The sequence below is a fragment of the Lagopus leucura genome, unplaced genomic scaffold (genome assembly GCF_019238085.1).
Source record: "Lagopus leucura isolate 7727_CA_CO unplaced genomic scaffold, USGS_WTPT01 Super-Scaffold_100022, whole genome shotgun sequence".
NCBI lineage: Eukaryota > Metazoa > Chordata > Aves > Galliformes > Phasianidae > Lagopus > Lagopus leucura.
The window spans coordinates 3,723,887-3,750,138 of record NW_024962275.1 but is presented as its reverse complement, the minus strand read 5'-3'; the positions used below and the strand labels follow the sequence as shown (position 1 = coordinate 3,750,138).

The 26,252-nt window shown below is 43.0% G+C and overlaps 2 protein-coding genes across 3 annotated transcripts in view; one reads left to right on the top strand and one right to left on the bottom strand.

Moving 5' to 3' along the window:
* Positions 1–20,012, bottom strand: part of AK8 (adenylate kinase 8) — a 62,977-nt gene extending 42,965 nt beyond the window's left edge. Inside the window, exons 1-8 of the mRNA XM_042878657.1 lie at positions 19,932–20,012; positions 18,769–18,853; positions 14,765–14,814; positions 14,017–14,130; positions 9,104–9,172; positions 2,439–2,520; positions 736–807; positions 18–215 (exon numbers count right to left, since the gene is read on the bottom strand). Coding sequence (XP_042734591.1) covers positions 18–215; positions 736–807; positions 2,439–2,520; positions 9,104–9,172; positions 14,017–14,130; positions 14,765–14,814; positions 18,769–18,853; positions 19,932–20,009 — 748 coding nt within the window. The 5' untranslated portion in view covers positions 20,010–20,012. The remainder of the gene's footprint in view (positions 1–17; positions 216–735; positions 808–2,438; positions 2,521–9,103; positions 9,173–14,016; positions 14,131–14,764; positions 14,815–18,768; positions 18,854–19,931) is intronic.
* Positions 20,013–20,168: 156 nt separating this feature from the next.
* SPACA9 (sperm acrosome associated 9) lies at positions 20,169–25,395 on the top strand. 2 transcript variants are annotated; one of them, XM_042878659.1, is made up of 5 exons: positions 20,169–20,234; positions 20,697–20,859; positions 23,316–23,518; positions 23,890–24,028; positions 25,257–25,395. In XM_042878659.1, the coding sequence occupies exons 2-5, from the start codon at positions 20,716–20,718 to the stop codon at positions 25,263–25,265; spliced, it is 495 nt and encodes a 164-aa protein (XP_042734593.1). In that variant the 5' UTR covers positions 20,169–20,234; positions 20,697–20,715; the 3' UTR covers positions 25,266–25,395. The 2 variants fall into 2 exon arrangements, with proteins under 2 accessions (XP_042734593.1, XP_042734592.1); XM_042878658.1 differs by lacking the exon at positions 25,257–25,395 and having other exon boundaries at positions 23,890–25,200.
* Positions 25,396–26,252: the final 857 nt, after the last annotated feature.

Genomic DNA, 26,252 nt, shown 5'->3' with positions numbered 1-26,252 from the left:
TACACATGCCCAATTACCTTGTGAGATGACATCCACACAAGGCTGGTCTGCGTTGATCGATCGCAGAATTTTGTGGTAGATGTGGAACACCCCGGGGAAGTTCCTATGGTATTCCAGCAGCTGCTTTGACATCTCCTCCTCAGTCACATCTGGTTTCACCAAACGTTGCTGTATCTGCACATCACTTGGCCAGTCAAAGGTCGTGTGGTACACCTCTGGAAGTTAGAGAGTAATTAGGAGCTAAGAGGATGATTTCATCTATGCTGCTCAGCTCCAGTTTCATAGAGGATATCAAGGTCTACGTTTAAGCTTCAAATCGTAGCACAAGCAATAATCTGTGCAACACACTTCTTAGCTGTACTGACAGCTACTCGAGAGATGATGTGGAGCTAAATCTGTGTGACAGTCATTCAATGGAAGACATGCAAAAGCATGCCTGAAGCTCAGGAAAAAAATCAGGATCCAGCACAGATGCTTGATGTAAATTGATATGGACAGACCTAACCTTCATGATTCTGTACTGCCATATTCTGCTGTTTACAAAATCAATAGTGAGCTTTACATTTTGCCATACTTTTCTGGCACAGAAAATAATATAAAGCGAACGCATTTTTTCCAAACTCTATAAATTTTGCATTTATAATCATAGATTTCTTCTCTTTTTTAAAGGGATGTATTAAAAGACGTATCCTAGCCTCGTTTCTAACCAAGAACAGGAAGAAACAAACACTGCACCTTCTGTGAGGGGATCGAGCCTCTTCCCACTGTTCCGCTCAATCAGCATAGTGTCTGCAGCATAGAGCACAACTGGACCCCCACCAAAAAACAGTAGGAAGAAAAAGAAAGAAAAGAAGTGTAGTTATTTGCTTTATTTCTTGCGGCTGGTCAGTTATATTCTAGTTTTAAAGATGGGTAAATGCATTTCAAACGCACTTGTCTCTGCTTGTCTCATTGTCCTTTCCCAGTGTTCTACTGCAAATAATTAGTTTCACTTTAATCAGAGTTTTCCTCCTTCTCCTAAACAGTATAGCAGGAGAAAATACATAATGATAATAACCTAAGAGCACTGGCTATCCCAGCCACCACATCCATTAACAAGGCTCTTTCTCACTTACATTATATCCAGAATTTAGGACACATAAGCAGCCACAGATCACCCAACACTGATTCTCTTCTGCACCACGAGCAATTCCTTTACACCCAGCTATTCTGGTAGTGAAACCAGTGAAACTTATTTTTGGATAACCTCCCAGAAAACTGTTCAAGCTTAATTAGAAAGCATCAAAAGATGGAGAATCTGTCAGTTTCCCCGGTTGCTTTCAGCTCATCATTCTCACAGTTAAACGTTGTAATTTAATTACTGTTTTCAGTGCATTTGATTACAAGTTTCAAACCAGTTCTTCTTAAGAGTTTCTTCACAGTATCAAATAACACTTTCAGACACTTTTCTCCCTATTAAGGTACTCATACACTGTAAATCTCATCTCCTCTCAATCTTCTTTTTGATTAACTAGACAGACTGAGCTTTAAGATTCTCATTCAGGTCGTGGTTGCACAGATATAATTGTGAGCAAAACTTGACTTCAAATGTTATTAGCTATATTAAAAATACATGCAAGTACCAGACATTAAACATTTTTGCCTGACTCTATTGCAGTGATTCCAAATTCTTCATTAGCAGTCAAACCTCATCCAAATCAAATCCAAAGTGACAATCTGAGTTCTCTAACACTGTGTTAAGTTCAGCATCCACTGAAAAGCAGTACATCTATCACTTCACACTGTATTCCAGGCAATTGCAATCATTTCTTACATCTAAATAGGTTCTCTAACTGTATGACTTCGGGACAGCTGGCTGTTCTAGATGGCAATGGCAGCTGGACAGGTCGTGTTTGTGAGCTCTTTTTCAGTAAAGAAACGTTCCTCTCAAATCAAGTTCAAATTCATCCTCACTGGTGAAGATCAAGTCTAAAATCACGATGCTTCTTTTTCACTCGGTGCAGTTTGTGAAGTTTGTATTCTCTAATTCGGCAGAAGAATGAATTTGTATTTAGGGGATGAGGAAATTGCTTTGATCTGAGAATCACCAAACAGATTTAGAGATTGATTTAGAGATCTAGAGATTGAAATCATAAAAAATTCAGACCCACGCCTAGTACTGAAGCAAGGCTACATACAGCTGCTCAGAGATACTTGCAGGAATTTTCTCTCTCTAACATTTAGGAAGACAGGGGTTCATGTATGAAAGACAGGATCTCAAGATTTCCAGGTTAACTCAAGGTTCTGAGTGAAACTGAACTACACAGAAACATCCTTTGGCTGTCTGGTGACTCTGTTGTCTCCAATTTTGATACTGAATTTAAAGAGGATGTTTGGGGAAGAACACTGGAGGCTTTCACCTGCTGGTTGCAGCCACGCATCAACCTCGCACTGCTTACCAACGTGCCTCGGAATGATGCCAGATGATTGCAGCAACCGTGCCTGCTCCTGATTTTCAGGGAAGCCTTCCAAAATCCAGCCCTATTGAACAGAACCACGAAAGTGTTATTGGTACTGGAAGAGAAAACCCAAAAAATAGCACTAAATATCAGCGCTGCTTGCAGACAAATTGCCTCATTCTCTATCACAGCTGCACAATATTTGTTATAGACGCCTATGAGAGAAGAACACAAACATGGAGCACTGGTGTTTCTGTGCAGTGGCACGCACTATCACCACCAGCACAGTCCAGTGGGCACTTTTGTCTTGCAGCAAAAATGTTTTTTGTTTTTTGTTTTGTTTTGTTTTTTCCCCATACTTGTCTTAAATAAAAGGAAACTTCTCTCTTGAATAAAAACAACCCCAAAACAATTTCTACAGTTTTGAAATATTCAAAAGGATACCGGCCCACACTGTGGATAAAAAAAGAGGCTAAACAAATCTAAAGACAGATTTAATGCCAAGAACAGCGAGGAAAACATGCACGCTTTCATTATTTTCTTAAATTATACAGGGAAACTCACAGTAATGGAACCGGCGTTCCCAAAGCTAATGAAGCAACAGAGCAAAAGAAAGGAAAAAGAAAAAAGAGCCTTTTGCTCCCTTAAGTCCTTGTTATAGCCAGCTAAGTGTTGGACTGAGCATCTTTAAAAAAACATTTACGGATTTGCAAAATAGCAGAGAAGAGCAGCAGCCTCACTCTGCTTCTGTGTGATGCAGTATTTGAGAAGTAATCACTTCCCAGACTCAAGGCTGAATCTTTGGGACTTTCTCTCATTTTTATCAGTGCCTGAACCAGGCGTCCTCGTCACTACATCCCATACCCCCAGACAACTCTGAGATACTACAGTAAATGGGAAAACCATCTTTGTACTGAAATAAGACACTTTAATATTGCATTAGCTAGCAATCATTCTCATCTCCCACATAAATTTGAAGCTCTGCCAGTATGGGGTCCAAAGGTTTTAGAAGCATTTTCGCATATCTCCATGACTTCTGTAAGAGGAAATTGGGACATTCCAATTATACACGAAAATAGAGTAGACTACTTCAAATTCCTTAATTAGCCTGGTTTCAGGAACATGTCATCCTGCTGATAGCTGTAGAAAATAAGAGCCTTAAGAAACCGCGAGCCATTTCTGCCACTCCCAGTGTTTGCTCTATCGAATGAGAATGAACCACTGCCTAAGGTCACGCAGGTGCTAAGAAATCAATTTATCCCTTGGGACTTGCAGGAGGCAAGGCTGCACAGTATTTTGAGCTGTATGCAAGGAACTTCAGTGCTACTTCTGAATATGTTGTGTTTGTATGGAGTTATACAGGCCCGAATCTTCTTAGGAGAAATGGCATCAGAGGTTGGAAGGCAATAAATCTGTGCCTATTTACACAGACTACAAATCTGGCTCATTTTCTTCAGTCCAAGCACAGCGCTTTTGGAAACTTAAACAGAAGGAAAAAAAAAATACAAAAATATCCAGCATGCCACAAAACCATTGCTTCTGGTGTCACTACAGCTTAGTGCTCAAAATCAAATCCTGAGCAACAGGCAGGAAACACAGAAGCCTGTTCTTTAACAGCGTAAGCTTCAAGATGCTTCTATACTCCTTTCAAAGGTCCTTAAAGCAGGCAATAAGGAATTTTATAAATGAAAGTTTTTTGCAGTGCAGTAAAACGTAGTTCAATAAATGGCTTCCTGCAACAAATACATTTCAAGGCATTAAACAAATGCATAATAACCACTTGCTACAGAAATAGTTAGCATTTTGGATCTTATTTCCAAAGGTCTCTGAGTTGCAGGGTATCAGTCAGTCCCTAATTAGAATACATTATCCATCTACTTGACACTTCAGTGAAATGTCTATTCCACCACAGAGCTGCAGCTTTGTTCAGAACAGGTTTATTGATATTCTGCTGCATTCCCTCTCCATACCCCCAGTGGCTTGGTTCTGTTTTATCACACATCAAAAAGGCCGTATGCTCAGGGCACCCCGTGCACAGCTCAGAGCTGGAGGTCTGAACAGCTGCAAGTAGTATGGTATCACAGGAGGGACAAGCTCCAAGCAGATGTCACAGATAAAAAAAAAATTATTAAAAAAAAAAAAAAAGAGTAAAAAGGAGTGTGGCTTGGGAACCAGCAAGAGGAAGCAACACACAGCAGAGCAAGACCTGACTTAAAATATGCCTATCATGCTTTATGCAAACACTGGTCTTTTTTGCCCTCCTGACTATCATTAAAGTGTAATTAGTAACTTCACATGGTAAATTTGCTTCTTTAAGAAGTCATCTATTTTTTGTTCTTGATAGCAGTAACCTTACATCCAAGCACGATTGCACTTTATCACATCAAGGGTTGAACAAAGGCTAAAAACGAGTAATTCCACGGTGCCTTACTCTGTGGTCACCGACTGCAAACCTCCATCCTTTCCCCCATGAAGAATGCTGTAAATACAAATTTCTGCTGGTGCCTTAATGCCAAGTGAAGTGCTCCTTGGAGACCCACACCACACCAAAATTCAGTGACAAGGAAGTACGCTCAAAGCCATCACTTTCCTCTCCAGATTTAAGGCATCTGGAGCAAAGGAAAACCTCAAGGTCATTCTGAAATGTAGATCTCATTCCTTCACTGGCACACTGCTCTCAGCTGTAAGACCAAGCCTACAGACTTTCACACCTTCCACCCCAATAAGAATGACCTAGACGTTCAATTCTCTCTTGTTATTTGACCAGCACAGCCTTAAAATGCTTTAGAAAAGACAGAACTGAGACTGGCTTGGAATAATGAAGACAGCAAAGGGATAGCACACAGATGTAGCTCTGAATTACATGGCACCTCTGAAAGAAATCTTAACCACAAGCATGGCAACCAAAGGGCACAACCAGCTTGGCCCTTAGGAAAGCAGATCACTGCAACAGATTCTCCGCATCATCATCATTCAGTGGTTGTGAAAATTACCCCATCCTTCTCTGCCATCTGAAGAAAGGGGACAGAAAATAACACAACAAAACGATATCAGTAATAGTTCTGCCAGAATGGATCCCAAACTGCCAACCCGGCTCCTGCAGCCTGTCAGCATTAGGAGTACAGATGATGGAAGAAGCTCCAACTTTACCGAGTTCTCCATTAGGAAGAAACCCCTCATTCCCACATGCAAAGTATTTTTGTAGCTTTAGTTAACTATGAAGATATAAAAATGCCACATTGTGCTTGAAAAAAAATAGACCCTCACTATCTTTGGTATGGAGTTTCACAGAGACATCATGATGATCTTTATCTGTCATGGCAAGATCAGAAGAACCAGTAGCCATTGCTTTCTTTTCCTTCTCTTTCAATGGCAACCACCACCCTTCTGAATAGTTTAATACCAATCAGATGTAATTCTGCCTCTATTCATGTGCATCACCAGCCTAAGCTTAGTTTCAAAGTGGTCTGAGGCAGGATGAAGGCTGCTCAGCTCTCTCTCACCAATTCATCATGTAGCAATCTCCTCACCAGCTTTCCCCAGTTCTGTGATTTCCCTCCTCAGTCCCAGCACTGGGAGTTACACAGCAGCCAGAGGTGCTATAACCAACATGTACTAACCCTGAAAGATGAAAAGTTTTCCTATCAACTTCCCAAGTCCCAGGTTCTAACATAATGCTTGCAATAAGTTTTCTGTGTGTGAGCTGGAAGACCTACCCATCTGATCCTTCGCAGTCCTAACGACATTTGTATTAGAAGAACACACAACACAGTCTCCAGCAGAGCCGTTGATCAATAAAAATGTTCTCCTCAGAGAATGCCTGTGACATCTATAAACCTGCGAGTGTCAAAACAATGGCACAAAAAATCCTGTATTCCTACTGTCAGTGGGATGAAAGCTGCGCAATTAATGCCAACTCAATGACACCACAAGGAGAAATAAAACAAACAGCTGGTGGTACTGTGTCCAACATCCAGCTCCTCATCTATTAACATTTTCAGTAAAAAAAAAAAAGGCTGACTCATGCTTTGAGAGAGATGGCATAAATCTGCTCAGCGAAGAACAAAATCCACTGCATGACTTCCACTCATACAGGGGGAATATGGCAATTGAAATCTCTAGATCCCCTCTCCCCCGGAGGAGACATGCACAACGCGAGGAAGTTTTAGCGATCGTAGATTACTCTCTATTAAACAAAATGGTTTTAATATCCATCTCTACTTCGAAAAGCCAGTTATGCTTATTTCCTAAAAATAGCTGAAATCTTAACTTAGGCTAATAGGAAGAATTTCATTCTTTCAGAATGCCAGGGAAACTTCAGAAATAAAGGTTTTTGCTTTTGTTGCTCCTGTAACACATCCAGAGCTGCCAGTTCCATCTTGCTCTGATAACAGCAGGCACAAAACGTGGGCAGGACACAGTGCAGCTGCTGGCATCTGAACCATCTTGTCACCTCACTCAGACTTTGCATGACCTGGTACTTAAAAATGAGAACCACTTAGAGCAGCTGAGAGTATCTAAATAATTCTCCATGTAAGCAAATATTGGTGTAATTTAAAAGTGCAGGGTTCAACTCATCACTCCAAATTTGCAGAGATTCAGCCCCATTACCATCAGTGGGATCCATACCTCTAGAAAACTATAACCTAGAGACAAGCCAGGCCTTTGATTCATACATTACCAGTCATAAAACAATTGCACGTGTTCCTATGGGGGAGCAGAAGTACTGTCATCTGTAAATATTAATGCAAACCAACGATGCACCCCAGCTTTTTGTTACGGTCAGTCTCTCGGTAAACCTGGATTATGCTACAAATTCAATGAAATGTTCAAAAATCACCCACCCTAACTTATTCTTACTCTTTCACAGCTTTCTCTACAGATGTGAATGGAAGGACTTCCATACTGAGGTTCTCCCTCCACACATAAGGGCACTGTCACACAAATAAGGGCACTATGCTCGCTTCTTCCAAACCTGGCAAGTTTTATTTCAGCTTAATGACTTTTCTCAGTAACATTAAATACCAGCAGGCAGAATTTTAAATTCAATTCCCATACATACAGTGGGTTATCTGACAGGATAGGTCACAGTTTAGTTACTGCTAGTCCTAAAGCATTGCTGAAGGAGAGCAGCATGCCACCCATTTTGCTACAGCTATAGTTCTGCAACAGATATATGACACAGACAGATGTCCCCTAGCAAACCTGCCAGGAAAGAACAATTTAAGAGATTACATCTCCAGCTATTCATTACCATCCTGATCAAGTTATCCTTTCCACAGTTCATAGACTGTAATTGACCATCTGATCTAGCTTACACAAGGCAGGTCCACTGAAAGACAGCTCCACCAGTGGCCTAGGCTGAAATAACTGACTTTGCATTGCCGCACAAGACCTTTATAGCAATCATTTACATCACCTGAGCTGTAAGGCAGAAACTTTCAGTCAGGGGCAGAAAACAATGATCTGAGTTCTTGCTAGTTTTGCTCCTTTTTCTTGCTAATTTTACAGATCTAGAAACATGGGACATAAGGTTTCAGCATGTTCAGTTTCTTTTGGGGCTGATGCTGGGTCAAATTCAAGAAGCAATTTTCACACTTCAGTGAAATATTAATTACTGGCCCTGCTTTATTGAAGCAACAAGGTAGAGAATGATATCAAGGAGTAACACATTTCAGTACAGCTGTGAGCTTGCCACATCCCTGCAAGGTCAGAAGTACCAGCTGGCCTATGACCACCAGCTGAAGAGACAGAGCAACCCTTCTAAGCACTTGTACTGTCTTCTGGAAATGTTGCTCAGTCCTTCATGAGTGCAACACCTGCTTTGGTCAATGGGCTTTTTCCTCTCAACAAGTAATATACATTATAATTCTGGCACCGTTTAGGGAGAGGTTTTTATCCTTACAGATTTGTCTCTCACCAATAATCCTTTATAATGGTCTGACTGTGGAGTCAACAAGCCATGACAACACCTGAGATTTTAAAGGAAACACAGAAAGGAAGTTTTGCTTTTGTTGAGTCCAGCCATTAATTTCAACCAATATTAATCTACTTAAGGTCTCCTTTGATTCCAAGTTAACAGTCTCTACTTACATTAAGATCGAGCATACTGGAGTGGAAAGGGGAGAAGGAAAGCCACCCATCTGTGGGTACAACCAAACCTATGCAGTTGCCTGTTTGTGTAATTAACAGTGAACATATTAATTATTACCCAGAGGAGAATATATTCAAATTCAGTGTTACACGGTAAGAAACAAAAGATTCAGTAAGAAAGGAAGCAAATTGAAATGAATAGCATTAGACTCTTTTTCCCCTTTTCCTCAATAAGAGTTAAAGCCTTAACATATTGATTTTTATATATTTTCTGTTTATCTGTTTTGTCCACTTCAACTCTGCCAGTTGCCCCAGGCAATCAACAAAGCTACACTTGTTCAGCCTTTGATCATCTCAGTGCTAAAAGATTAGCATATGCATACTCTCATCCTCCCCTTTATCCTGTTAATAAAGCTCCAAACTCCCTCTGCTGATGTTCAAGAAAGCAATCCGCTCCCGAGCCCCCACAGATTTGCCCCTATTCCCTCCTCTGCTCAGGACTCAGAATGCTAACTACTATGCACGAGTTGTGTAAGTGCTTATCCACTGGTCCTCCGAGGAGCAATTCTTACTTGTTTGATGCAGTCCACGTTTGACAGACGTTCCCGGATCAGATTGGCCCAAAGCACGTTGGGAATTTGCTAAAGAAAGAACAAAAAAAAAGAAGGCTGCATATTCACAATTGAGTTCAAAAGGAATTTTATCATGCAGGCATATTCCGGTTAAAGGTGAACTGAGATGTCTTCTTGAAATAAATATATAAATAACACTGCGTAAGCCCCAAGTCGTTAACATAATAGATCAGAGAGTTAATAAAGGCATAAAAATGAAGGGAAGCTGAGCACACTTCTGCTTGCCCAAGCCCACCTCCATGTACTTTGCACAACCGATTTGGCAGTGCCAAATGTTGCACGCTGACTACCATGTTGGACATCAAACTGGCAAAGGGATCCACAAGGATATCACATCCACATGTAATTTCTTTTGCAATTATCAGACCCCCTACGTCACATCAGCACACAGCATTAGTGAAATGAACAGCCATGGAATGATCTCAGCAGAACGGCAACAACAGAAATATGAAGACAGCCTCATTTTCAGGCAGTTTGCTTCGGTTTCTGTTAACTCTCTTTCAATTTCCAGAAAGCTTATTTAAAATAAATGGTAATGTTAAAGTTCATTTTAATGTTGGTTTAATTTTCAACGCACAAGTTCCAAATGGAATTGAAATGAGACGTCCCAAAACTTTCTGCTGCGGCTTTTCTTTCTGTGACTTCCACTTTGCCCACACGTACGGACGTTTTGTAACGTGGTATCTGCTATTGGGCAGGAGAACGAAGATCCTCCTCTGCAGATTTAATATTTTCCCAGCCACTCTGAGTCAATGACCATTCAGCTGAATGCTATGCTTCAGCCTCATTCATTTTGCCATCGCTTAGAAAAAATGCTGCTGTCAGATTCCCTGCCTCCCGAGGCATGGAATTATCTTTCACCTGACAGTGTGAACCAGATTCATTCTTCCAAGCACTTGCATACACTGTGGGTTCCCATCTCTTTGTCTAACCAAATAGCCTGATGGACATGATCCTGAAATAAAGCATTTCTGTAGGCTTACATCGTACTGAGGGATGTAAACAGGCCTGGTGGAAGTGTGGCAGAAGGTCTCCTAGCACACTAGTCACAAAACACTTTCACCAGGAGCACTGAACACACTACCACACGATTCCTACTTTAAAGTAGAGCAGAGAAAGCGCTGCAGAAAACAGTCCTCGCCCAGCAGGGGAAGCAACAAGGTGGCCCAGCCAGGCACTGCTTTCCTTGTTTTGTTCATCTCTGCTGTCCCCAGGCCTCAGCACCTGTGGTATTGTCAGCCATTCATCAGGCAGCATTCGAGCAGGTGAAAGAGGAAAGGGAAAGGAATCGCTTCGTCTCCTGAAAGCCAGCAGGTCCCACAGGACGGTGTGTCAAAGCCTCCCGCCGTCTCTCGCTGCTGGAACCTGGGTCTGTGGCTTTGAGTCTGTCACCTTCCAAAGGTGCATCATGCTGCTATCAGAAACAGCCAGCGTCTTGCTTACTCCTTTGATGTGTCATGTCAAGACGGGCTAGCAACTGCCAGGGGTCCACTCTGCTAAGCTCTGCCAAAGCAATTTAAATTATACTACCTTCTTTCAGTGCAGCGGTATTCTTAGCACTCTTTTGAGCAGGGTTTATTGCACAAAAGCAGTTCAGGTGACACACAGGTATTTCTGTGCTTTAGCTACTTCTGCTCTCTGTGGCACAAACTCCAGCCTCATTTCCTGGGCAGTTTTCCTCCCACTGAGCAGCTGCCTACAGAACCACTTTGAACAGCTGGCTTGTAGAACACCTGATTATTGCATTAGAAACCATTAAGTCCAAAGCACATGTGGTCTATAAAGCACATTCACACATTAACACGTGAATACATCATGATAAAGCAGGACTTCTCCTCCCAGGAATCTGCAAGAATGGAAATGATACAAACCCATCTGATGACTACAGCAGTGCATCTGATTGCAGGCACTCTGAGCCTGAACCAAAATCCAGTTTGGTTAATGGAAAGACAAGCTGCTTGAAATGTCAAACCTTCCAAAAGGCACGAGAAACTTGGCTTAGCATTTTGAAAACCATGAGTGTGTGCATTTAGACTGATCAGAGAAAAATACCCAACAAGGATGGGCTTTTTTTAGTTTGATTTTTTTTTTAATGCGTACAGAAGAGTGGAACAGTTCCTATTCATTTGTTCATAGTGACTGCTTGAATAGAACACTGACCATGCATAAAAAAGGATAAAGCCCATGCATAAAACCGTGGCTTTTCCTTTCTTCTATGCCTTCCAAGAAATTACGAGGATATGATGCAACCGTAGAGCAGTTCTAAATGATGCAGTAGTACACAAACACCTGTAACTCAGTACTGAATTCAAAGCACACCCATCTCACAAGCCCACAGCTAGCAGCACAGCTCTGTCAGCTTCTTATTTTACCCATCTAACAGGAGAAGTGAAACATGCAGTAGCACATCATTAGACTCCACTATAGGAAAAACCTGAAGGTGCTTTCTATTAACATTATAATAACTAGAGATGAGGGAATAATTTGCAATGATTTATCAAAAAATGTAGCCTCTTTTTCTGTTCATGGAATATTTATTGGTAGCTCATGGTTCCTCAAATTTATTGAATATTCAAATATTTTACTTCTTTTTGGAATACTTTTACATGCAGAATGATCACATTTTGCTTTGAACAGTCAATATTTAAAATTCACTACTTCAGCTGTGCTCATTAGTAAGTGGCCAGGTGTGTTAGTAGATGATTGCATGTCCAAATTTAAAAATTGAGCTAAAGAGAATAATCACATACTTTAAATACCACGAATTCTCATGCTTTTTTTTTCTTTTTTGTTCTTCCTAGAAGTGAACACAAAAGGGATGAAAGCATAGCTAAAGAGAAGTAAAATACGAGAACAAATATTTGCAGACCTTTTTGGAGCATTTGCCCCAATCTGGTAACATTGGCCTACTGACCCCAAAACAAATGACCTTTGGCACTGGGGTTAATGTAGCCCCAGAAACCCTGCACACACAGAACGTTCCTCTCACATTAAACTGTGCCATGTGATCTTCACACTAGACTCTCAGAACCAGTCTTAGTTCATGCTTTTCCTCTCTCCATTTATTAAATTGCTTTGGCCAGCAGTACAACGTTTTAAATGCCCTGGTTGTATCGAAGATTGTATAAACAGCTATTGTTCTGTTCCTGAACAGACACTCAAAACCTATTAGTGCTAATGGATGTTACGTATGCTAGAGGAATCAAGTTTACTGCTTGCTTCAGAAGAACCTAGGGTCAGTTACTGCTAAGGTAGATGTAGCCAGCAGCCATGAAACAGGAAGAGAACACACAGCTCTTGAGATGCTGCTCTGCCTACATGTTAAGTTACTCCAAAGGTTCAGCTGATTTAGAGGAAGCAAGGAGTTCCCTCCCAGCGTCAGGAGTTACATCTGAAGATTCAAATTAGTGTGAAAGAACAAAAGAAATGAGTGAGCGATTTAACATTTAGCATTTAGCATCTCAGAAACAAAGGCAAACTGCACAGTGCTGAAACACCAACAAATCCTGCTCTTCAGGCACTCCTCACAGCCCTCACTACCTGATTAGCCTTGACATTTTTGCCTTTCATCTTCCACACCATCCATCTTTCTAAACCAAATAAGCCCAAAAGGACACCCTTGAAAGTACATCTGTATAGTCTGAAATACATTAATAATTAGAGTAATTAAACCAACGGGAATTTTTGTTTTAAATTCTCCCCCATCTAAGCTGAAATTTATGAATCCAGTAAAACAATCTCTAATAATTAGAACTGAAATTTCAAAGTACATAATGCTCAGTAAGAATAATTTTCTATCATCCCAGCCAAAAGCAAACATTTTGCCAGCATATTCCATGATTTCAACAATGTCTTTCCTCTCACATCTTTAAATATATCACCTGAGGTATCTCCAACCTTCACTCATCAATTCAGTGTAACAGACACCACTCCATTTTCAACTTAGTTTTCCCAGGAAACCAAAACTCTGAAATTACACAACCTACCATCTTAGTGAGTTCTGAATCTGTTGGCCAATTCAAATCAAATTTAGTAGGGATACGAAATTCTTACAGACATGAAATTCTTTCAATTTTCATGAAAACAAGCGATGAAGGAGAAAAGCAACTCAGAGCAGTGGACTTGCTAGAGATGGTCACAGAAAAACATGCTGCTTTCAATGGAAAACCTGGAATAGAGCAAACAGTGCACTCACAGCTGGACAAAGTGCACCTGGGAATGGAATGATCTCCTGAGTTACTGCTATTGCCTCAGTTTGAAAGCTTCTACAGCTTTCAACAACTGACTGAATTGTCATTCAAATTTTGAGTTGATGCACTGAGTTATTCGTGTCATGCTACAGAGAAATCAAATGTGCACGACTAAGTAGCTCTGTCAGATCAAAAAAGAGTTCTTTGTGTACATATTTTGTACTGAAGGAAGCCTCAGAGATTAATGCTTACTTTATGGAGATTACCAAATATGCTGAAACCAGAAGGTGCTTTGTTTGATGATATAATGAAACGCTCTTTAAATGGTACCAAGCATTCCTGGGCTTCTCTCAGTTCTATCAACTCATGTCCAAGGTTGATGTTTTCAAGATCTCCATTATTCTACATTTTCTTCCTCCCTCGCCCCTAATTCTATGCCCTGACATATTCTTATACTTGTAGATATCTTCTTATCAAGCAGAGGCTACCCTTCCTCTCGGAAGGACCCTGCACCTACGTAAACATAAATTGATGCATAAACCTCCATAGATACAAGAACACTTACTCTGATCTGCTCAACTTATAGCAGTGGAAATCATGGAAATGCCACATAATTCTCCTTCTGTGCCATGAGAGCTACCATTATTATATCCTCTTACACACCTGCTTTCTTTCTTTATATGCCTTTGCTTCCTTTGTCAGAGCTAATGTTTCCTTGGAAAGCAAAGTCTCCTGAGAGATACGTATGGCATCCAAATGTTTACAAAGCCGTATTGCCTGAGGAAAGATAAAAAAAAAAGTACAGGATGAAATATCTGGCAAGAAAATGCAGCATTTTTTCAGCAGACTCGAGAAAGAAAGGGAGCTTTCCTCACCTTCAATTTAAACAAGCAGACTATGTGTGTAACTTTAAACAGTATCATACAAAGACGTTCAAGAATCTAAAGCTTTGAATAAGGCCTTTTTCATCTACCTTACTATAACACGGATTTTAAAGAAGAAAGCATTCTTCCTAGCATGCACACAGCACCATCATCTGTGAAGTTTCTGCGCTCAGCTCTCTCTGTGGTTCAAACACAGCTTCGACATTTTCAGTGTGGACAAGAGAGGCAGCCGGCCATGCCAACAAAGCAACCAGCAATGTGGGAACACCACAAACTCCTCCCAGGTTCACTGAAAAGGCACGCAGAGTTCTGTATTACAGCACTACCACCACCACTACCCTGCAGGTTCTCACAGAGCTCAAGGGAATGCTCCCATTTAACTTTACGGGTTATGGTAGATAACCCTATGAATGGCACCCTTCAACGTGCCTTGTGCTCTTCTATAACTGATCTTCACAAGTGCTGTGCTAAGTAAAAAGCAAGAAGGTACGTGGGGAGTGTCAGAGCCCTGAAAAGAGCACACTTACCATTGTAGTTTTACCAGAAGCAGGTGGACCGAGTATGAAAATCCTTGGAGCTAAGAAATGAGAACATGCCAATGTTAAGATGTGGAACAGAAGAATCCAAACTTGTTTCCTTGTTATTGCACAGCCTAACCATAAGCACATAGAAACAATTATTTCAATAGGAAATCTGCCTGAACGTAAAGCTCAGGACTGGGCTAAGGAGAAAGAAGGGGGAACACTCAGCCAGGGCCACCTCGGTCTGTCTTTAACCTCCAAGGCTAAATAGACTGATATCCTAACTAAACACGTCACTTAAGCATATTTCTATCTATTCCAACAGATAAATAGTTTATGGGGTGAACCAGAGCATAAACAGGAACATTTTCTTATCTCAGTTTGACTTCTATTCCCAGAAGTTTGATTTAGAGCATATTTTGCAATGAAAAAAAGAAGATAGTTTGCGTTTGCAGGACTACTTAAAAGTGACTAATGCTGTAATCACAGGGTTGTTGACATTGGATGGGATCTTCGGAGATCATCTAATCTCTTCTCATTTTCCTTATGAAATACGGTAGCAAAACCACCAAACTTTGGCAGAGCTTTTGGCTCCCATCACAAAAAAAGGAGACTCTGCATTTTAGTTGCAACTCAACAGCCGTGTCAGGGTCGAAAGCAGATTTAGATGTTGCAAAACTAAGCACTTTTTCCTCTGCGCTTTGACAGCTGCCTTCATGTTCTCAAGTCAGTGTTGAAAGGCCTTTTTTTTTCCCCCTCTCTGTAAGCTGTTATTTCTCTGCTGTGTGTCCCCCACCCAAGATGGGGAGAATTCTCAATCCTGCCACTGATAGCTGTAATGTGAACAGAGCAGGAGCAAGGCAAAAAGAAAAGGGGGAAAATGGAGCAACTCTCAGGAAAGTATTTGGGACTTTTTGCACAACCATATTTTGGGCTGCAATCCCTGGAGCTGACATTTTCTGTTAATGCCTTTGATGTTTTCTCAGGAAAATTATAACAAAAAAAGGATCATCTAGAGAAGGGGCTGACAAGGGCTTTACCAGCAGTAACACAGGGCAGCACAGAGGAGGGATCTGCTCACCCCCAAACCTCTTCAGTTCTTGGTAACCGAGGGAAATGCAGCGTGTGATGACAGCAGACATGGAAGGATGTGAACTGTATTTTTATGAGGCCTTCCACGCACTTACCAGTTATTGGGCAGGTGCAATTTTTAAACATACATGAAACCCAAATTACAGATTCATCTTTACAAAGTCCTCCGACTCGGAAGGTTTAAGAAAAACTCCCCCTTATTGGTTCTTGCAAGTGCAACAGAACTAGTACACAATGTAGAAAAATACTTTAAAAGGATACATCAGCTGTTTTTATCACCTAATTTCTTTCAAATGTAATGTGATTAAATCCTAGGGCTTTTTTTTTTTTTTTTTTTTTTTTTAATCTAACACCTTGAAACTCCAGCCCGATACTTAGGAATTATTTATAAACAGCGTCATAAAAGAGTGCTCGGGTGCCAACACTAATCAACTTCTTCAAACCACTTCAAAGAAAATCAAAAAACCTTTCCATCCACAGATTCTTTTGAGGTTTAACTAGGAGCGTGATTTAAAATTCACAAGAAAACCCTTAGGTATTGAAGCTTTAATACACAGCTTTCTTGGACAAACGTTTGATAAAAAACGAAACATACCATTATATACACCATATCATGCTTTAATATTGCCCAGGGCTACTGTAAATGCTCACTTTGTACTAAATCTGGTTTTCTCTCTGCTTAGTGACTCGCAGCAGATGGGGCAGCGTAATTCACTGATTTACTCATTTGCACACTTGTAAGGCTCTTCTAAAGCATTCTCCCCAAACATCTGACACCAGGGCACAAGCAGGACACGGCTGGATGTCATGTTTAACCCCCTCCCATCAGCAGACAGTCGGTGCTTAATGCTGCAGGTCCGGACCTCCATCCCTAAACAAAGTGAGAAAAGCCTGGAAAAGGACTTTTCCTGCAGCAACAAATCACATTTCATCCTGTGTTTAGTCCCGATGTTACAGGATTTACTCTTCCAAGCACTATAAAGTTTTAACATCCAAGGATGCTCATAGCAATAAACAAAATGAATTCTGGAATAATGAAATACGGCTGGACTCTCTGCATTCCATTTAGGTCCAAAAGAGTCTACAATTAATATTAATGCAATAAAATCTGCTTGATTTATAAGGGAAATTCCATGCCAAAGAGGAACAGCACACAGTATGTGAAGAACATTCTTACAGAACTGTGTTAAATTCCTTCAGAGGAATTGTGAAGCAAAAGCTCACAGAAACGCTGCTTGGATCCTGAAAGCTCTCTTTGTTAACAAAAACCAAGATGCAACACACAAAATTCACATCTCTGTATATTAAAGAATTCTCAATCTTCGTATCGTTCGTTAGGGCTTCCAGAAGGATCACAGGAAAGAAGAACATCACAGAACTGGAAGCACAAACCCATTGGTGTGCGTCTGACCTCGGAGCTTTCGGAGGCAGTTGTGAGCTATAATCATCATTAGACTTGTTTATATTTTTAAGAGTACTTTAGATCTTATTATTAATTAAAAAGGGTTGCTAACTTCACACCTGGGATAGACGCAATACTCCTTTTCCACACGTCTCTGTTTGAAATTTTCTCTAGGGCTAAAGCTGTCTAGCAAGGCAGGATCATGAAAATTCATTGCTTTACTGATGGCTCTAATAAGGGTTTTTTTTCTTCTAAATAGTCAGCACCTTCTGCCGTGATCAAAAAGGTAAAATCAACCTTGTTACAGATTTCTGTTACGTTACTTTCCATATAATTTATCTCTAAAACAACATTTAGTCTCTAATTTTAATTGGAGCGCCTTCCCCTTCTTAATAGCTCATTCCAGACCAAAAGCAGACAGCATTTTTCCTCTGACAAACAACTGCTGTAGTTCTATCTTTAGCCTCCAAGAACTGAAGCCACAAAATGGCAGCCCGCCTAAATGCGCTCAAATAATTCTGTGGGGCTCAGCAACAAATGCTCGAGTAATGCAGAGAAATCTCATCAGCATTCTATCAAGCTGCAATTCCTCTGCAAATTGCCCACGGGCCAATAAAACAGATTGATTACTGGTGCTGCCCACACCAGGAAGGGTCAGGCACAATTTGCAGGATTGGACATTTCTTTCTGGTTTTGATCCTGAGCGGGGTTTCAATCAACATCCATCTGATCCCTACCACGACGTATGAAGATCTCAGAGCACCTCCAGTGGTAATGACTTCATTGATGCTGCAGCAGAACTTTCGTAATGGTTTACTCTGGTTTTAAAGAAACATCAAAGCAACGTGACGCCAGCTATTCCTGACAGCTCACGCAGAACAAAAATTAGAGTTCCGTTGTGCATATCCAAATAGAATCTGCCTAAGGGTGAACAGTTTGTAAATCAAATAATTTGATTGAGTGTACATGCTTTTATTGGGCAGAGCACAGCCTTCCCATTCAATTTAGCAGGTTTTGTTATCCACACAAGTAGGCACACTCACTGTTCCTTCATCTGAGATGCCACTGAGCGGCGGAACTCATTAACAACAGCTAGTAACTCACTAATCAAAAACCAGAGAATCTGCCAGCCCAGGTAGAATGGGAAACCAAATTTACACCTGACAAAAGGAGTAATTAGTGAGCTTAAAGACAACAGGAAATATCAGATGGGGCACGGAACGCATTAATAATTGATACAATAGAACTCTTTGTTATTCCCTGAGAGGGTTTCATTGTTATAACTGTTATAAGTGTGTTTTTTATTAGATTACCCACTAAAAAAAAAAAAAAAAAGATGATGATGAAATTAAAAGCACCTTATTTATAACCACTGCATAATGCTCAATCCTTTTTATTCCTTCCAGGGAACGGTCTGAAACCTTTTATCCACCCTTTGCCAACCAAAATGCCATTTCTGAGCAGCTCATTGCAAATAAGGCCTTGCACTGTCTCTAGTCTCTCAATTTTCACTTACCATCATCATTGTGCTGCTCTAAATGCTCTATCATAAACTGAACGGGGTCCTCCGGCTTATGAATTAACAGCTCTTCAAGCATGTTCTGAAAAACAACAGAACAAAGTCAGAGGAAAATTAAAGTCACCACAGGAGCAATGTTACAACAAGGTGGTGATGAGGATCTTAGTCACTCATTTTCTTAGGTCCCCTTCAACAGACAAAGCAGGGAATATAGACCCTATTTGAGAGGCTGAAAAAGCAAAATATGGTTTTACAATAAATAAAGAAATGAATTAAATGAAAACCCCACAGCAATTTGCTTTTGCTTATTTATGATACATATGGAGACCTGAGGGGTTTTGCCCCAGTGTTGCAATGGCTGAGCCAGCACTGACATCAACCCACACGGACAACACCAAACCAGCCTCCTTCGTGCCTTTTTGGGGCAAGTTAAACCTGTGGCACATCCCCACAAGTGCCCAGCGAGCCTAGAGGGCAGTGGAATAGATGGGGCCCACAGGAAATACACACGACTGCCCCAAACCAAGCAATCAAAACCACAAAAGCAGCACATTTTGCTGCTTTAATCTTGCTGCCCTCTGTCCTGCCATAAAACTAGCAGGGGAAAAAAAGGTTTAAAGCCCTTTTCTGAACTCTGATTTTGGATCCTGTTCTCTTATTGCAGAATGGAGGCTGTGGAGGAGCTGAGCTGAGCTGAAGCTCCTCCAGCAGCACAGATCTCTGCTGACTGCAGCTCTATGAGCAAACACCACTCCATCCGTTTTCTCATCAGGAACTTCAGCACAGCTGGGAGTTCTGTAATTAAAAGCAAATCTCAAACAGTGCTGAGTGAACGACCGTCTCCTTTCCCACCCAGCAGCAAACAGCACAGCACAAAGCTCGGCTTCTCGTAAGTTCAGCCCACGACCATCGCTTTGCAGCGTTTGTTCGAGCTGCGAGCCGAGCAAACCGAGCTTTATCGAACTTGTTCAGGCCGGCAGCGATGGACCCTCGCCGTTCCGCGCCCACACCCTCACGTGCCTCCCCTCCATTTCATTCACTTCTGCACATCGGGGTTCAGTTTGACGCGGGCACTCCAGCTATACGTGCCCACTTTCCCTGCGACGCCGGAGGCTGTGAGGAAAGCCGGGCCCCCCCGGCCCCTCCCCGCCCCCGTTCACCTGCAGGAGCCGGAAGAGCCCCTGTCGCTCCGCGTAGTCGCCCACCGACGGCGGCCACGACCGGGCGGGGGCGTCCATGGCCGCCCTTAGCAACCGTCCGCGGCGCTGCGTTGCTATGGAGTGACGTCACTGCAATGCGACGCAGCGACACGCGCCCCGAAACGTAAGGGAGACGCTGCAGTGTGACGTCATCGAACGGCGACGGTTGCTACGGAGACGGCGGCGGCGGTTGCTAGGGACCCGGCTCGGGGTGCGTGCTGAGCCCGGCCCAGGCCCCACTGCCCCGCGCGGCCCCACACGCCGGTACGGAGCTGCAGGGGGAGGCCCGGCCCGGTACTCTGCGGCGGTGAAGGAGTGAGGGGGGCGTTGGAGCCACCTGCGGTGCCGGGCAGAGGCCCTCCATTTGCCCCGCGCTCCCCCTCGGGCAATGGTTTCACACGGGCAAAAAAACGACAGCTCTCCCTGCGGCCATTTCCCAGCGCCGTGACTGATGCAGTGCCGCGTTATGTTTACAGCAGCCCCGCTCGGGTTTATGGCAGCTGATTGTCAGCGGCCCCCCGGGCTCTCTGCCTCTTTTCCAGCATCGTTACCGCTGCCATGACTTACTGCCTGGGGCCCGGGGACCACCGTGCTTTGACGTCGTATATCTTCTTTTTTATCCTTCTGGTGGTGGTGCTGCTTTCCAACTCTGCTGAAACATAGAGTTACACACGTAGAATCGTGTCATTTCTAAAAAGGAGCTGCTTTTCTCTCGTTTTCTTCCAGATTCCAACAGTGGGAAAAGATGAATGAGGTAAGGGATACCCTAAAAGTCATAGAAGACAACTACAAGCTCTTCCTGCAGCAGCAGTTCACGTTTATTGGAGCTCTGCAACACACCAGAGAGAACGCACACGACATGATCAGGCCCGTGGCGAGCATCAGCCAGGTACAGAACGCTCAGCACAAAGGTTTCTGCTGATGGGAACTGGGCACAGCGATGCAAGAATGCACAGAAACTTGGTACTAATGTGTGTGCACAACTGTGAAGCAGTGGCAAAAGATTAAGCAGGGGAAAGGAACACCTCTGTTAGACTTTCCCAGTGACAGAAAAGGAAGTACTTTGCTCAGCATTGCTGTAGAATTTAGCTTAATGCTGTCATTTCACTGCTGAGGCATAGTCAGAAATACAGGGTACTACAAACAAACCAACCCTTCCTCCTCAGCCACACATGGAATCTGTAATCCTTAACTTGCAGTAACCAGCCTGCTTGCCTCTTCCCCTGGTATTGGTGCTACTGTATCTTTCTGTAGGGCTTATTAAAAATAATGGCTGTGTTACAGAGATAGTATGATGGATCGAGGGCTGAAAGTCCCAAGTGGGCTAAGGTGTTTTCTGGGCTGGTAAGTTAAATGTCATGGAATTTTGATAAGGGGATGTTTTAAGTAGTGCAAACTTCAATCACTGGAAAACAAAGGGGGAAGAAAAATCCAAACAGAACTAGAATAGTGGATGTGAGAAAGCAGAACCCAGGCACAAAGACCAGAAGCATGCCAAAGCCAGACTGAAGGCCAAGCTCTTATTAGGATTAAGAAACTGAAGAGGGCTGACTGTTCTAACATTGAAGGGTATTCTCACAGACATTAAGCTAATTTCTTTTTTTTCCCCCAAAAAAATAGACATTGAAGTTTTGTATAGCATTATGTTGTTTTTAAAAGCACAGGTATTGTAGAAGCATAGAGCAAGCTCAGACTCTGCTTCCTGGTGGGGTGGAAGACCTGCTTTTTGTAGGGATGAAACCTCCTAGCAACTACTTCATACGTGACAGTGACACTGACACAGTGATACAGTGATACAGGGATGTGGACTCAGCAGTGGCAAACCTTACTGCATGGGTAGCCCTAGGGATGTCACCATGTCACCTTAGAGAAAGGAGAGAAAAAGGAAGAGATTGTTACTGGGGAGAGCAGGGAACATCGGTACAGCACGTGGTGGTGGGCTCTTGTGTGGGAACTGAAACGAAGAAACTTCACTGGGACAAAAACAGTCACACATTTAGTTTCACTGCCATTCTTCTGCCTTATCCCAATCTTGTTTTGAATTGTATATAGGAGGGCATAGGAATAAAACCAGCAAATACCTGTGCTGTCACTTGCTTCAGTCGGAGACTCAAATAACCCAGCAAGTGCCTCCTCCGCCGAGCCTGGCTGTGCTCATGGCTTTAGCCCAGCTCTCCCTGAGCTCCCCAGGCTGCAGCTTAAGAGCCAGCAACTCCTGCTGCAGAACCTGGTGGTCACTGCAAGCTGTTGCTCACGTTGTCCTGGTCCCCTCCTGGTGCACTAACTCTCTTCTGTTGATGTGGACAGAAAGAAGTCCTGTAATCCTGTTGATGAACACCCAGGCTAAAACGCGATTCTCTTTAGGACTGTTTCTGCTCAGAGCAGCAATAAAAAAAAAATCCTGCCACTCACGTGGACAGAACACAGCATGAACACAGAGGAAGGAAAAATTCGTAGCGGAAATGGATCCTTAGGGGCCTTCTTTATTTCTCTTACAAACCTGCTGAGAATTTGCCCTGGTGTATAGCATGGCTGTTCTGTATGCACAGAGCATGCTGGTGGTGGAGCGGTTCCTTCATTCTTATGCTGTAGTCTTACAGAAAGCACTGAAGGTGTTACAGTCCAGCCATGGCTGCCAACCCCCCCTCTGTGTTTTACATTCCTACCATTCAAGTCTGAAGCATCTGTAATGCTTTTGAAGCAGATACTGAATCTCTTGTCATAGTCTTTCACCACACAGTGCCATTTACTCTGAGAAACAAAACCATTCAAGGCAAATAGGGAATTGTCATTGCTATAATAGGTTAGTAAGGACAACTCAGGTTAAATGCTTTTAATTTTGTTGTCACAGCTAATAGTGCCAAATAAAGAACCATGAACAACGTGCATGTATGCAAGCACATCCATGCTTTACTCCAGAACACTCCCAGTTTGGCCACCACCCCCATCTCCCACCCCATTCTATGCAAGCAGTTGTGGCAGTACAGAAGACAGTAAACTCCCCTGCTTACACCCAACCCAACTTTGCAGTGCTCGTAGCAGAGCTGTTTTTGGCTGCAGTACTGCCATACTACTCTCCAAAGAGGGAAGGAAGGAAGGCTTGTTGCTGTGCTGACAAGCAGATCCATTACCCCAGCCCTCTTCAGCTGTGATGAACGATGAGCAAACAATCTCAGGCATGCCCTAGAAAGCTTACTGCTTGCCTCTGTATCATTTTCCATAGTGGCTCATTCCTTCAGTCACACCAGAAAGTATCTGCTGTTCACTGACTTAAGCAACTTCGCAGCATATCACAGTGTAATTTAACATGCATGACCCCTTCTTTCCCCACGTTGCACTCTGCAGGTACAGTCCTACATGGACCACCACTGTAACAACTTAACGGACAGGCGTATCCTCACCATGTTCCTAAACATCTGTAATGACCTGAGCAATCTCTGCCACAAGCTGGAAACTATGCATCGTGGTAACAGCACAACCAATGAAATTTTGGAAAGATGCAAGCTGCTCCTTAACCACAGCAATGATCTGAGCACCATCCGAGCCAAGTACGTCTTTCCATCAGCTGAGTTCTGTGGAGGCAATTGTGGATACAGGAAGACTGTCACAAGAATGCATATTCCTACCTGACCTCCCTGCTGGTTTCTGTTATGACATCGTTCTGGCTCCTCCCTGCTATTCCTGCTCTGTGTGTAGTTAATTTCATGGAGCAGATGTTTGTATTTGCTCTTGAACTCCTGCAGGCTGAGTCCAGCAGGCACAACACAGCTCCTTTCTCAAGTTCTATCAGCACCCTTTTGCTCTGGGGACATTGCTGCCTACATCTCCACCTTTCCCCGTGGGCTCAGGGTGGCACTGCTGGACTCACCAGGGCTGCGTTGCCTGGACTACTCAATGAATGCTTCCTTCTGTCCCACAGATATCCTCACGATGTTGTGAATCACCTGAGCTGCGACGAAGCAAAGAATCACTTTGGAGGTGTGGTGAGCCTCATCCCCATTGTCCTAGATGGCGTGAAGGAGTGGCTGTCCCACATTGAGAAGCTGCCACGGCACATGGTGTGTAACGTGAGTGATACAAGTGCTGAGAAGAGGGCACCCCAGGATGCACCATCTAGGGCAGCCATTTCCCCCCAAACACCTTCCGTCCATCCTGAAGCTCAGACCTCAGTTAGTAACAAAGATTGTGTACAAGTGCAGGGGAATAAGCGTGTCAGAAAGAAGCACATGACTGACAGAGAAAACCACTGTGGGAAACTTAAAGGCCCCTGGAAACCACCTGGCAGACATGCCTTTTAAAGGATTGGAGGTCGTGTATCTTCCACTTAACCACCTTTAATCAGGTGGCTGATTAAAGATAGTGAAATGAACGCTGCAAATCCAAGATCTGAAGAGTTAGTCCTGGCAGATCTATCTTCCTCTTCCTTGCTGTTATTTCCACTCTCCTCCTGAATGTCAGATCTCAACAGAAGCACCTTTATCACTTATGGTCCCTTTGACAAGTATTGTGGTGAGAGTAACAGTGAGGAGCAATCATATTCTAATCATACTGGGCTTATCCCTAAGATTTCCCCACCCCAGCTGATCCCATGGAAATCACCAGCTTTTTGGACCAAAGAATCAGTGTCGACAGGACTGTAATGCCATTGGCTATAGGAAAGGTCAGCATGGTTTAGCTGCACTGCCTGGGCTCTGCAGGGTCCTTGCAGATCCTCACATCATCACCAGTAACACCAACCAGAACATTTTCCTTATGTCCACTTTGACTCCTTCGCTGTCAGCAGAGCTGGAAATATAAAGGATTCCTCCCCAGACCCAGGCAAAGCTAATGGGAGGTCCTTTTCATTAAGCATGACTAATGGGAATATAAGGGAAGCAGAGATTGAGAAAGCAGTGGCCATTTTCAGATGGTTCCTTTCTTTACAGACTGCAAGTTATATAAAAATAAAAAAAAGCCTCTCCCCCTTTTCAAGAAAAGAACCCAGCTTCCTTGATTTTCAAGGGCGTTATGACACCTACTTCATTAAAACTGAAAGGCACTGGAAGTGGTCTCACACTGCTTTTATAACAGCCCTTTGCAATTCCAGCACAATATCTTTTCCCCAGTTGCTGAGAGCAGCTTTCCTCCCAGCCCTCTTTGGGGGCTCAGCAGTTACAGAGCCCCCACTCCCTGCAGCTGACATGCATCTGTGGTGGTGCTTTTATTCAAATGCAGTTAGCTACAAACTTAGGATCTCACTAATGCAATGTCTTCCCTGTATCTGACTGCTCTTTTCCCCTCCCACAGGCAAATTAGCTCCTGTTCTTTGCTTCCTGCTGGAAGACACTCCTGAATAAACAATTTCCCCTTGCATACTTGGCTCAGTTTGCTCAAATTGTGGAAAGCTGTTGCCTTACGACCAGATTTTGGCAACAAGCAGCCAAAAAAGAAGGGAAAATTAACACAACACAGAGGAGGGAACATAGTAAGGAATGATAGCTCAGATGAAATAAGTAGTTCCAGGAGCACTGTGATTCCTCACACATACCCTCTTTCTTCTCCACTTTCCTTCCTCCCCTGCCTCCATGTGCTGCTCTCTAATACATCTGCCCATCTGGAGAAGAAGCTGATTTTTATGAGGCATTGCACTCCAACTGAACTCCAAAACCTTCCTGAGATGACACAGACTCCAGGGCACTAACGGGGCCACAGCAGCAAGATGTGCTTCATTAGGGAGCTGTGTTGCAGAGGCAGCTTTGGGGGAAGGGAATCAAAGCTGTCTGCAGCTGCCTCATTGTGTTTCGTGTTGCAAAGACAAGTGTCTGATAACAGTTGCTGGCCTGGAAAGTTTTCCAAACCCAGCACAGCTATGTTGTCTACAGGGCAACAAGTGTTGGGACACCAGGGATACAATTCCCAGCTCTCTTTTCTGGCTGTCCCAGCGCCAGCTGCCAAGACATTTCAGTTTGAATATGCAGGCTCTGATCAGAGTGCAATTACCCTCCACTCCAGAGCTCCTTTCAGTTCCCACAGCACATGACAGCACAAACTGCACGTCAGAGCAGTGCCACCAGAGCTGCTGCCTCTCCAGCCCCGCTGTTAGCACTCGTGCTTGACAGAGGTCTGACACACACAACAAACACAATTCACAGACCTTAGCAGTCGTCTCTAACCTGGCCTTATCCTTTCAATCAGTCTTAAGCAAAATCTGAAGACACAAGCAGGAAAACGAGCACATAAAACTGCAGTCTGGGGTTTGGTAATGACACGACCAGGATCTGTAGGAAAGACACAAAGTTAAAC

Excerpts from the sequence above, each read along its gene's own strand:
- SPACA9 (XM_042878658.1), top strand. The coding sequence starts at position 20,716 with ATGAATGAGGTAAGGGATACCCTAAAAGTCATAGAAGACAACTACAAG. Across the intron at positions 20,860-23,315 it reads CCGTGGCGAGCATCAGCCAG|GTACAGTCCTACATGGACCA; the intron begins GTACAGAACGCT and ends TGCACTCTGCAG. Across the intron at positions 23,519-23,889 it reads CTGAGCACCATCCGAGCCAA|ATATCCTCACGATGTTGTGA; the intron begins GTACGTCTTTCC and ends TCTGTCCCACAG.